This window comes from Ochotona curzoniae, unplaced genomic scaffold (assembly GCF_017591425.1).
Source record: "Ochotona curzoniae isolate NIBS_2020 unplaced genomic scaffold, NIBS_Ocur_1.0 scaffold_3208, whole genome shotgun sequence".
Classification (NCBI taxonomy): domain Eukaryota; kingdom Metazoa; phylum Chordata; class Mammalia; order Lagomorpha; family Ochotonidae; genus Ochotona; species Ochotona curzoniae.
The window spans coordinates 28,835,374-28,848,926 of NW_024467106.1; the positions used below are offsets into that span (position 1 = coordinate 28,835,374).

General features: G+C 48.8%; 1 protein-coding gene across 3 annotated transcripts in view; it reads right to left on the reverse strand.

The window, feature by feature from the left end:
• TMOD1 (tropomodulin 1) overlaps nt 1-13,553 on the reverse strand; it is a 71,569-nt gene that overhangs the window by 29,993 nt on the left and 28,023 nt on the right. For 2 of the 3 annotated variants that reach the window (XM_041004583.1, XM_041004584.1), the window contains one exon: nt 2,183-2,339. The exons of the other annotated variant lie outside the window; for it this stretch is intronic. In XM_041004583.1, coding sequence (XP_040860517.1) covers nt 2,183-2,339 — 157 coding nt within the window. The remainder of the gene's footprint in view (nt 1-2,182; nt 2,340-13,553) is intronic. 3 annotated transcript variants of the gene reach the window in all.

Below are 13,553 nucleotides of genomic sequence, written 5' to 3' on the forward strand. Positions count from 1 at the left end.
GCTATATGGGGTTAGAGCTCAGCTAGGGCTGAATGGAATGTCCTTGGGTCTGGCAGGAGGTCTCCTGTCTCCCTTCATGGAGACCTCCACTAGGGGCTGGCATTCAGCTTATTGGGTTAAGCTGTAGCCTGTGACACTGGCATATGAGCACTGGTTCAAGTCCTGGATGCTCCATTTCTGATCCAGCTTCCTGTTTAATGCACCTGCGAAAGCAGCAGGATATGGTCCAAAATGCTTGGGCTCCTGTCACCCATGTGGGAGACCCAAAGGAAACTCCTGGCTCCGACCTGGCATAGCCAGTCCTCACTGTGTCTGTCCCTTTGTCATCATGTACTAAACAGTGGTCAGGGTGGGGCATGGTGCTAATGGACAGGGAGGGACGCAGCAGTAACCGCTTTAGACATGGCCTTGGCTCCCTATCTCTGTGTGCTGGGGATGGGGGTAGTGGGAGAGAACGCACAGGACAGAAAAGCAGCAATGCATTCACTACACAATGAGAATCAAGGCTTCCATCTGATGCATATTTGTTAGGTCCCATTTCTGGGCTAGGGATTGGTTCAGTTCTGGGGATCTAAGGATGAACGAGACAGAACTGGTCCCTGTTTGCTACAAGTTTGTAATCTAAGGAGGGAGTCCTGGAGGCTCACCAAGTCTCCACATGACCAGGACCTGGGTAGCTGGGTGCCAGGGTAAACTACCTAAGCTGTAACAGCCCCAGGCCCTGCCCTTAAGGAGCTTTTAAGGCTAGAGAAGTGGGGCAGGGTAAGAAGTAGAGATGCTGATAAAAAAAAAAGATGATGATTAGTGGGGCCAGTACCATGGTGTAGTAGGCTAAGTCTCTATCTACAGTGCCAACATCCCATATGGGTGCCTGTTCAAGTCCCGGCTGCTTCACTTCCCATCCAGCTCCCTGCTTGTGGCCTGAGAAAGCAGTCGAGGATGGCCCAAGTGCTTGGGCCCTTGCATGAAGCTTCATGACCTGGATGAAGCTCTTGGATTCTGGCTTCCAGCTGATCCAGTTCCAGCCATTGTGGCCATTTGGGGAGTGAAAACAAATACAACCCCCCCCCCCAAAAAAAAAGACAAAATCTGTGGTCAACTATTTCAGGTTCCTGAAATGGAAAGTAACTATAAGAGAGAGAGCTGAGGAAGACTGCATGTCCTGAACAGGGTGGGCAGGGCCAGCGTCCCTAAGGAGGTAATAAGATCTAACGCCCATGACACGCCAGGTGCTGCTTTAAGTGCTTTATCTATATCTGGACTCACTTGATCCTCATAGCCACCTCATGAAGCTGGCAGTTGGACGCGCATCATGCTCATTTGACACGGTATGAAATGAATCCAACAGCCAGCTTCACAATGTTACTTCTGCTCAGACAACTCACAAGAGACAACACCAGGAATGCAACTCCGGTAGACCCAGCCTCGAGCCTGTGTTTCCAACCACGATAGCTCTTACAGGGGAGGGATAGCCCTCCAGGAAGGCAGCAAGGGGCTGGGCAGCAGGACACCAGTACTCTGGGCATAGGAAATACACGCAAATGTCCTGAGGTAGGGAAAGGAGCTCAGAAAGTTTGAGGAGCAGAAAATGGCCTGTGGGGCAGCAAGGCGAGTATGATACAGGGGCATGGCAACCTGGGTAGGAGGCCAAGGTAGAGTCCCGGAGGACTGGCCTTGACCATCAGGACCTTCTAGAATGGGGAGTCTTGGAGGAACAGCTAATGGAAGGGATGCTGCATCTGTTAGAGTGGGAATTGTGGGGAGAGAGCAAAGTGAACCAGGGAGATGGACACCCCTGGCTTCTGCTCTGCACTGGATGCTCCCTGCTTGGGCCGCTGGTCCCCATGTTGTTGCTGTCAGTAGTCTCCTCCTTGACATACAGAACAATCTAAGTTTGCATGAAAACCAGCCTGGTGACCCTGCTCAGGGGGATTCAGAGCTAAGATCTGCTGACCCAGGCTGGTGGAGAGGACTTTTTCCCATTTACCAACCAACTTGGCCAAGCAGACAGCATGCACTGAGGCTTCAGGAGCTGGGAGTGTGGCTTATTGTTGAGCATGGGGCTGGGGACAGGAAACGTTGGTCTGATGTGGTCCCTCCTTGTAGGGCAGGGCCTGGCCCGCCACCACCACTGGTACTTGCTGGGGAACGACACACGTGGACAAGCAACATGGTTTGGTACCTCGTTTCTCCCCCGTGTAGGGGACCAGATCTTCTCGGTCCTTAAACTCTTTTGCTTGCTTTTCCAAATGGTCCAAGAGCTCCTCTCTTTTAAAGGGGCCCGTGGGCGCCTTGGTGGTCTGATCCTTCTGCCTCAGGCCTGCAGGCAACAGAGCATTCTATAAGGGAGGTAGGGAGAGGCAGAACAGAGAGAAAGAGAGAGAGAAAGAGAGAGAAGAGGAGAGGAGGGAGGAGGGGGAGAGAAACAGAGAGAGTGCGTCAGCGGCTGAAGGCTTGCCATTCTCCATGTTCTCACCAGGGACCCCAGAGTTCAGCGACTCCATCCCCATCCCGCACTGATATACAGCAAAGGGATCTGAATTCCAAAGGGCCAGGGGCAAAGGCTGGGTGTCTCTCTATCATTCCCTGGGTGTGCCCCTACCTCTAATAGGGGTCAAGGTCAAGAGTAAAGAGGCAGGTAGGCAGCCAGGCATCAAGGAGCACCTGCTGAGATATGGGTGGGGCTAGGTCAATGTTTAAGGGTGTGAAGATGCCTATAGCAGGTACATCTCAAGTGCGTAGAGAAGATGCTAAAGGGGTTTTGAGTTGGGGCCTGGAGACAGAATCAGGCAGGAGTAGGCAGTGGAGCCAATACAGAAGCAAAGGATGGCCCTGGGGCAAGTCTAAGCAGTGGGGCAGATGAGGCATGCTGGCAGCCTTGGGCTCTGGGCTCAGAACACACTTGGGTCCTCACACATGGACAACATTGCCCCTGGCAATGGGTGTCTGCTTCCCACACATGGAGGGCTAAGGCAGACTCCCCACCTTGTGGGGGATTTGAATGCTGTTGGACTCACAATGACTCGGGGTCTCTCAAGGGTGGAAGGACCTTATAGCTGCAGGATTGCTTCCACATCACCAAGGTCGACGCCCTCTCTTCCAGGGGAAAGGGGAAACCAAGACCCAGAACAGCAAAGGATCTGCTAAAAGTTTTGGGGAAAGATACAGAACAAAACCCAGGGTCTCTCCCTCAAGGCTGGGGACAGGAGGCCTTCATCTATCATCACTCTGCTCACCCTGCCTCCTTTCATGGGGAGAGCAAAGGGGATATCTGGGAGGCAGAGCCTGGCTTCTTGCCACACCCCCAGCTCACTAAAATTGGGCAGTCTTCTTACCTTACATGTTTCTATCGCATCATGTATCTTTCATCTCCACTGCCCTCCAGCCCCAACACTCTAAATCCTAGTTTGAAATCTTTCTCCAAGAACCAAAGCATACAAGGAGGCCCAGGCCTGGCACAGGGAGGGACAATGCCTGGGAGGCAGCCATTGCCGCCCAGTGCACCTGTGCTGTTAGAGATGTTTTGTCACCACCAAATGTCATGCTGCTGTTCAGGGAAGGGCAGTGGCTTTACAATGGGGAGGTGGTGACCCTGCTCCTACATGGAATATAGGTGTGCATGGCCCAGGATGTGGGGCTCCCAGATGGTGCTGGTGGACCTGCTCATGGATGGAGGGCGCAGATCAGCAGAGATGTGTAGGAGCTGCAGCGTTGTATGGGAGAACAACTAGGAGGTCAAAAATCAAGCCTTGTCTCATTTTGGAGCATCACTGAAGTCACACAGCCCCCAGCTTTAAGGCTAGGTCTCAAACACTATGCCCTCAGCAGGCAGGACAGGCAAGACATCCAGAAGAGCCGTATTCTGCGGACAGGTGCCAGGTTGGATGGGCTGGCCCACGGCTCACTGTGTATGCTTAGATGCTCTCCATGGGCAGACAAAAACTCCCTGCTGTACAAGCCACCAGGAGAGGATCCCTAAGGAGAAATGCAAGTTCTTCGTCTCGTGTCTACACTGTACACTTGACCTTATACAACCCTCAGCCCTGACCTGGAATGAGGACCCAGTGACAGCCTTGGGGGCAAGTCCCCTATAACTTTGTGCCCTGGTTTCTCCAGCTGTAAAGAGTAAATGATGAGGGCCTGGCACGATAGCCTAGTGGTAAAAGTCCTCGCCTTACACGCACCCGGGATCCCATATGGTTGCCGGTTCTAATCCTGGGGCCCTGTTTCCCATCCAGCTTCCTGATTGTGGCCTGGGAAAGCAGTCATAGACAGCCCAAAGCCTTGGGATCCTGTAACCATGTGGGAGACCCGGAAGAGGTCCTGGCTCCTGGCTTTGGATTGGCTCAGCTCCAGCTGTTGCAGTCACTTGGTGAGTGAACCATCAGATGGAATATCTTCCTCTCTGTCTCTCCTCCTCTTTGTATATTCATCTTTCCAATAAAAATAAATAAATCTTTTTAAAAAAAGGAGTAAATGATGAGAGTTATAACTCTTACAAAGTTGTGGAGAGCATTCAGTTGGATGATGAAGGAAGAGCACTCACCATGGTGAATAGTTCAATATGATAGCTTACTATGACTGGTGCTCTGTGAGCAGATAAAATACACTTTAACAGCAGACTGTTCACCCAGGTAGGCACTTTCAGTAAGATATATTAGCCCAAATATATCTTCAAATAAAAAACAAAACAAAACAAAACAAAACAAGGTGATTGTGCTATGGCACAGTGGACTAACCTGCCCTCTGCAGGGCTGGTACCTCATATGGCAATTCAAGTCCCAGTTGTTCTACTTCCAATCCAGCTCCCTGCTAATGCCTCAGGAAAGGCAGCAGAAGGTGGCCCAAGTACGTGGGTCCCTTCGCCCAGAGGGGGATCAGAAAGGAGCTGCTGGCTCTTGGCTTCAGCCCAGCCCAGACCTAGTGATTGTGGGCGTCTGGGGGAGTGAATCAGTGGGTGGGCACTTCCTTTCTGTCCCTTCCTGTTTCTCACTCTGCTTTTCAAATAAATATATAAATAAATAAGAACAAATAGTTCTTTTTTAAAAAGAAAATATGACTCTCTTATTTGAATCAGTTAATTAAAAAAAATAAAAATAGCAAAAGTTTTTTCCTGGCAATTCTTAGCTTATCAAAAATTTAAAGTAAATATTGAACCTATCAGCCTTACCAGGAGTTAAAGTTTATTTGCTTTCCATTTAATAGTACACTGAACAAAACACCACAGGATCTTGTTAAAACCAGACAGCTCTGTTTTCCAAACTGCTTATTATTTATCATTTCAATTTATTTTTTAAAGATTTATTTATTTTTATTGCAAAGTCAGAGATAAAGAGAGGAGAGAGACAGAGAGGAAAATCTTCTGTCCATTGATTTCGCTCTCCAAGTGGCCACAAGGGCTGGAGCTGATTCAATCCAAAGCCAGGAGCCTGGAGCTTCTTCAGGGTGTCCTATGCAGGTGCAGGATCCCAAAGCTTTGGGCCATCCTTGATTGCCTTCCCAAGCCACAAGCAGGGAGCTAGATGGGAAGTGGGGGGGGGGGGTCGTCGGGATTAGAACCAGCAACCATATAGGATCCCGGGTGTTCAAGGTGAGGACTTTAGCCGCTAGGCTACCGTGTTGGGCCCTCAATTTGTTTTGAAAAGCAGCATGTGACTTCATACTGTATAAAAAATTAATTCAAAATGGATCAGAGACCTAAACATAAGCGCTACAACTATAAAACTCTTGGAATGAAGCACAGGCAGAAACCTTTGTGACACTAGGTTAGGCAACAGTTTCTCAGATATGACACAAAAGCAATAAGCAAGAAAAGAAAGAACAGATAAGAGGCACTTCATCAAATCAAAACATCTGGGATCAGTGTCGTGGCATATCAGGCTAAGCCTCTGTGGTGCTGGCATCCTGTATGGCTGTCAGTTCAAGTCCCAGCTGCTCCACTTCTGATTCAGCTCCCTGCTGATGGCTTGGGAAAGCAGTGGAGGATGACCCCAGTATTTGGGGGCCCTATATCAATATGGGAGAACTAGAAGAGGCTCCTGACTCCTGGCTCTTGGCTTTGGACCAATTCCTGCCATTTGTGGCATTTTTGGGAGCAAATCAGCAGATAGAAGGGAACGCTCACTCTCTCTTTCTCTTTTTCTTTCTCTCTCTCTCTCCCTCTCTGTCTCTCTCTGTCTCCTTCTTTCTGCAACACTGCCTACAAATAAAAATAAATAAATCTTAAGAAAAAAATCTGTGTGTCAAGGAACTCTGGGGAAAGATAGCTCCCAGATGAGGTATCTGGTAAATTATGTATCTGTAAGAGTCTAGCACCCAAGAAAAAAAAGAACCAGAATTTGGGAATGCATGGAAATCTCACAGAATGAAAAATACGTGCAAATGACCTGAATAGATAATATAAAAGACATCCACTAAGCGATGAAGAGACGCTCCACACCATTACTTGCATCAGGGAAACGCACATCCTACCCACAATGAGGGATTATTTCACAGCCGCTCAGATGGCCATGGTCAACAACACAGACTATAGTGAGAACACCGGAACTCTCATGCTGTACCAGCAGAAAGGGGAAATGGTCTACTCCTCTTGGCAGGCAGGCTGGCAGTTTCTCAGAGTTAAACACAGCGTTATCATGTACCTCAGCGTGTGGGCAATAAAGACACCTACCTCTAAACTTGGACATGAATGCTCAGAGAAGCCTTGTTCAGAATAGCCGACATACAAAGAAGTCAAATGGCCATCAACTGATGAATGAATATATAAAGCATGGGCAATCCATGCAACTGAGTATTCTTCAATCATTTAAAAATGAAGCCCTACAAACATGAATGAGCTTGGGAAACATTATACTAAGTGAAAGAAGCCAGATCCAAAGGAACACACATGGTGGATGATCCCGTTCTATACAACATCCAGAAGAGTCAAATCTATAGAGACAGAAAGCAGAGAGAGGATGCCCAAGCCAAGAACTATGAGCAGAACCACATGTCTCCCCTCTCCTCAACAACACCACATCGAAGCCCTCTCCTCCAGGGTGACTACACTTGGAGATGGGGCCTATAAGGAGGTAACCAAGCCCACTGGAATCATCGGCATGGAGGTTTAGTGTCCTCAGAGGAGACACCAGCTAGCTGGCCGGGAGTCCCTCCCCAGCTGTCTGCTGTGAGAGGACAGAGTGAGAAGGTAGTGATCTGCAAATTGGAAAAAGAGCCCTCCCCAGCAAGTGACCCTGCCAGTCCCTGGCCCGGACGTCCCCAGCCTTCAGGGCTGTGTGAGCAAGGGAGATTCTGCTGTGGAAGACATCTGACCTGTCATTTGGTCACAGCAGCCTGAGATGACCAACCCAGCTGGCCAAGCTGCAAGAAAATGGAGAGAGACAGCTAATGAGCCTGAACAACTTTTGGGGGAGGAGGATATGTGATGAAAATCAACCGTGGTAGTGTTTGTACAACTCTGAATACGCTTAAAGATACTGAAATGTACATTTTACATGGATGAAGGATAAGAAACGTGAATTTCATCCTTCAAAACTGATTTTTTTTTTCAAGTGGCAAAAGTTATCTAGGGAGGAACTATAAAATGGCTGATTCTACAACCAAACCAATGGTCAGTGGCCAACATGGGCCAGGAGTTGTGCAGGGGATGGGGGGAAGGTTCTCCTTTACTGGATGATAAAGAATATTTTGTGATCTATCCTTTACCTATAAAGGTATACTTCCACACATTCTATAGGAAACTGGAAGCATGCCACCTTTAAGGAATTCAAATTTCATTCTCAGATGTTATACAATACATATACATGACAGAACATAACGTGGTACATCCTACAATGCATACATGTCTGTTTTAGCTGCTCAGATTAAAAAAAAAAGCTTCAGAAGAGATAGAAACATTGAAATAAATCTCACTCTCCTGCTCTTCAAACGTGCGTGGTGTGGATCTGCTGGCCAAGCGCTCGGTTTTCTGGTTCACTGCAAGAGTGGCATCCACTTGGTCCTGACAGAGCAGCCACAGATTCAGCCAGTGGGGCCCTGTGCTTGTCCACACCGGTCGTATGACTCCAAAGACAGATTGGCTAGGGGACGTGACTTGCTTTGGGAGAGAGTTTTGTACATCAAGCAAATCTTGTGGTCCTTCGTTCACTCCTGGCAGTGGTCCACTGTGAGGAGGCCTCTGTGATCACATGTCTGGCACCCAGCAGGACATTTGGTGTGGGCGTTAGGGAGGAGGGATTTGTGGATGATCTCTGGTCTTAGCTTCAACTAGTCTTGGTTGGACACTTGGGAGTGGTGGAGACTAGGGCAAGCCGGAGGTCTCATACCCACGAGGGCAACAGTAAATTGCTGACATGCAGGGAGTACAGATGATGTTATCTGATCTGCTCACTTCATGTGAAATGTCCCAATTTTAAAACATCAACATGCAGTCCGAACAGTTGAATAACAATGCTCGGGCCAAGGAGAACACATCTGCAAGCTGGCCCCTGACCACAAGCTACCATTGTGCCACACCTGACCTACGGTTCATATCAGGCTGAACTTTCGTGGACAGAAGGTGAGGACATGCATTCACCGGTAGCACAAACATTTCCTGAGGGTCCTGTCCTCCTCAGGCACTGGACTAAAGAAGACAGGCACATACATGGGCTGTTAATGTATAACTTATCAAATTCTAGAAATACAAGGACGAATGCATTTTGAGAAATAAAGCGTGAAAGGCAAGCAACATTCCCTACAGTTCTCGCGTCCAGGTTTTGGAAACACTGGCTTCCATTTAAATGCTGGGAGACCAAAACTAGGATGTGCAGCCTGACACAGGTTAACATCTTAGTCTAATGTTCTTACTCACAGCGTGTGGGTCAGTTGTCACTGACAGATCCTTAACTGTGCTGTTAGCTGGAGTTCTAATATCCTGCAAACAGGAGCCACGAGGGCTAAATATCAAATAGCTGTGCAATTATCATCGCTATAGATAGTCACGATGAGGCAGGAAATCCTCTTGGTTAGAACAATTGTGGACTTGCTTAGATGTGCACGCATGTGAGTGCTTGTGTGTGCCTCTGCACATGTACACACACACACACACGGTATTAAAGGGATCATAAACTCCCAGCAGCTCAGAGCTGCAAAGCTCAAGGAGATCCTCTAGGCCAAGTTTCTCATTTTCAGCTGGGGAAATGGAGACATAGAAAACTGTCATCAGTTGCCCAAGGACACACAGATCATTGGCCACAAGGCCAGGAAGCCTGTCCTCCTGTACAATGGCACTAGCTAAATCATACAATTCACACAACAAACAGTTTTCTTACTTTTCTTAAATAATCAGCCATATTCAAGTCAAGCAAATAAAAAACACAATGCCCAATTGGCACAAGCTCTGGAAGTCCTAGTTCTGTGATGGGAGCACACACTGGCCTGTAGTGGAGGGCAGAGCTGGTAGTGCCACCTCCTTGCTGGAGCCTGGGGATGATTTGGGGCTGGAGAGTGGCCTATCTGAGGTCACACACTGGACTGAGCCCAAGACTCTTTTATCCCACAGAACTTGCATCCCATCCAACTGCCTTGCTGTAGGAATAGATTCTGGGAACCAGCTGGGACCACATAGGAGAGCCATGTCTGTACTCGAAGAGGTAGACAGTCATGGCCCCTGTCCTTATCAAATTCTTGGTTTATACATGGAGCAAGGGGGCTCTGAGCCACGGAGGTACTGTCCTGGAGTGAGAGTAAAATCGAGGCAGCTTAACTTCTGAGGTTCCCTTTGGCTCCTCTGCCCTCTTGTTGTAAGCTCTTCAATCTAAAATGCCATAGGAGTTTCTCCTTCCTTCCCTCCCCTCTCCCTTCCACCAGGCTAGGCCAAATACCCTCTAGGCTGGCTAGGTATTTGGTTAGATATTGGTGAGACAGAGAGAGAGGGAGAGAGAGTCAGTCTTCTGCTGGTTCACTGCCCAAATGGCCATAATGACCAGATCTGGGACAGGTTGAAGCCAGAAGCTAAGAACTCCATCTGGGTCTCCCACATGGAGACTAAGCACCTGAGCCGCCTTCTGCTGCCTTCCCGAGTGCATTAACAGGGAGCTAGACAGGAACCAGAACAGCTGGGACGTGAACCAGAGCTCTAATACAGGATACTTAATCCATTGTACCACAATAGTAGCACTAAAGCAATAATATTTTGAAACAAGCCTCAAGGATTTGTAGGAGGGGTCTTCAAATTTTTTTTTTTCAGATAATGTTGATCATGGATAGCCTAGGCATGGTTTTTTTTTCTTCTTTTTGGCACCAAGATAAACATACCTTCTAATTCCATTTTCCCATGAATCGCTTGAAGTACAGCTGTGTTCTCAAATCACCTGCCAAGTCTGCTTCTCTTTGTGTAAAATGAATGTCTCTGGGTCCCTGGGGCTGGGGGGATGGTGGGGGGCTCTGCCTCTGCCATGCTGGCCGACAGCTCCCAGTCATCCTCAGGGACCTTCTTGTCGTATAACTTGACCTGTCAGTCTGAGGGTATGGCAGGACAAGGGAGGGCAGGGAAGGTCACTTAGGCACTGGTCACAGAATCTTGGCATCAGGTACAAAAGGGACCAGCAGGATCCACTCCTCCACACATACCCTCTACCCAGCAATGCAATCTGAGACTCTTCCTCTCTTTGGTTCATTCCAGAAAAATCCAGGTCTTGGACTCAGCTGTCCTGACCTTACCACAGGGTTGGCAAATCCCAGTCACTGCCATCCCCACCTCAAGTCAACTCTATCAGGTACAAATGTTCATGTCCCATGTCCCCACTTATGGCCCCAGCCTGGTAATTATCTGTGGAGGGGCAGCACACTTTGCCTCTCTTCGGTGCTATGGCTAAGGAAGGCTGTGTCTTCCCTTCCTAATTCTCTCTCTTAATCCTCCTTTTCTGCCTCATGCCTAGAGAGAATGTTCTACTGACCTGTTGTACTGGACACTGGGCATCTGGTGAAAGTCAATGTGTGATGCATTCCAGGGGGGCTCCTGGATAGAGCAAAGCCCTCATCCTTGTGCCATCACCAGCCTCAGATCTGTGCTTCCTGAGGCCCCAGGGACCATGGAGAGGACAGCCAGGTGATGAGAGAAGAACGAGGTATCTTAGGGAGCAAGAAAGCTCCACAGAGAGGAGGGAGCACGGCCAGGTTGGGGAAGGCACTCAGGTCAGGCTGAGACTGTGGGTCCAAAGTTGTCCTCATTCAAGTTCATGGGCCCCCCAAGTGACCAGAGCAGCACCTCCAGCTGGTCTTCTAGCCTCTGCTTCTCTGGCCCATCCCTGACCTCCCTCAGCAGGCAGACACTTTCACTAATGTATACCTCTGTCTGAGGTTCTGTGACTTCCCTCTCCTGCAGCATCATGGCCAAGTTCATCAGGCAGCCAGAGACCCCACCAGAGCTGGATCCCAACCTCCTCCTCCAGCCTCCTGGCTCTCCCTGCTTCTTTGAGAGGTCCACATTACAGCCACTCAAGCTGCCCCACCTCCTATGGCCAGCGCTGTACAATCACAATGCCAGGCCTCGGCTCATCTGTACCAATCTCTCCTGCATTCACCATTCAAAGCCCATCCCTTGGGTACCTTGCTCAGTTCCCCAGCACCATAAATCTACCGGTTCATTTCCCACTCACTGCTCCTATGTCCTCCTCTGTCTTCGAGCTTTTGTGAGCTGCATCTTTCTCTCCATGGAGATGAGGTGCCTGCAAGGCCAGTTGGGATATGTCAGAGTTCTCCCTGAATGCCAGCACTGAGCACTGGTTGCTAGCAAAATGTGATCTTAGTTACCCACAATCATAGAATATGGACACTCTAGCTGGGCCAGGGATGCTATGTCCTGGATACTTGGAGAGCCCATGCCACACCCTTTGTTCAGCCAACTTCCTGGATCACCCAACTTTTGCCTCTGAGCAGGTCCAGGAGTGGGAAACATGGAACGCAAAGTGCTAGAGTCAGGGATGCCCAAGGTGGGACCAGGACCCACCAATGGAGGTTTTTGGGAGATGCCATGTCAGAGTGACATCACTATGGTGTTTTATTTGAGGAACTTCACTCTGATTAAATTCCTACTAAAACTTTCTCCTCCATCTGGGACTTTGGGCAGAGCAGATTAGCCTCCCCAAAGAGCAAACTACTGGGACAGACTCCAAATTGTCCCTGATCTTAAGTCTCCCCTTCCTTAAGACAAAAAGCACTCCCTGTTTTCAGTCAAGTTCTGACCTCGCAGATCATGGACTCCAGTTCCCCGGTTCCCTTGCAGCTATGGTGGGCCCTATGGTTGATGGGAAAAATATCCAGCAGCAAATTTTGGTAGCTTTCCTTAATACGACATTGACACTGAGGCTTCCCCACCCCCGGCCCCCATTTCTTTTCCTTACCCTCTCTGCTTTATGCCTATGCCTGGAATGCAGAATTCTGCTTCCCGCCACTGGCCAAAGACAAGGCCTTGTCTCTGGGGAAGAAGGCTCTGGTCTCAGATTGCCTGCCTGCCTCTGGACTTGGGACATGAAGGAGCCATAGCACAGATCCTAGTGTTTTGAGCCTCTGCCACTTGCAACCAAGCTGCATTGTGCCTGACCATGTAGAGTCCCATCCTACATCTGAGAGGCCACCCATAGGTGTCCTCTGGCTTCAAATTACACGCCCCCACCCCCACCCCACAAAAAAACAGGGCCAAAGCTTCGTGTTTACCACCACAGGGTGCAATGGTTCATTTCCTCCACGGGATGGTGCAAGCTATGCACTGCACAAATCCAAGGGCATTACTCACTCTCAAGTCTATGTAAACAGTGTCTCCTGGAATTACACAGTGTACAACTTGCACAACGGTATCTGGCTGCACAGTATCTATGATGGTACAATGTGGCTCCAAGTCTTGGAAAACTTCGATTCTAGTTGCGTGGGGAAGAGAGTAGGAGGTAAAACTATACACTTGGGTTCAATAAATGTTCATGAAGCACACTGTTTTATACTCGGCCTGGGGCTCATATTCTTCATGTATCCAATCGTCCCTATATAGAAGTATCAGTTTATGTGTGTGCATGTATATTCTTAAGCACAAACACAAAAAATCTATCACATGAAATAAAACCAGAATCATTAATCAAAAGGCCAACAGTCCAGTTAAATGCAGAAACATGGTTTGGTTTGTTTGGACAAGCTGCCAACGTTTGAAAATAAAGAGCTTACACATAAAAGTCCAGATTTCTAGCACCTCTTGAAAAACTAGATGATTTGGCAAGAATGGGTTGGCATGTCCACAGTTACTGGAACTGAGGAGTTTGCCACAGTCCTTACCGTTCCCTATTACCTCTGACACTGAGACAAGTCCATTACTGTGCGTCACTGGCTGGGCTGGTGCTTTCCCTTCCAGAAGTGGAAGTGACAGGTGCAAACTTTCAGACACAGGCATTTCTTTCAAGAATGGAAATGCAAAAGATAAACCTGTCTCAAGAAACTGGATCCGCCCACCTTGCTGCGCTGACACCGCCCACCCGAAGTTGTACATGCCCGGCTCCCAGTCTTGCAGAAGGAAGCCCTCAGCAGTG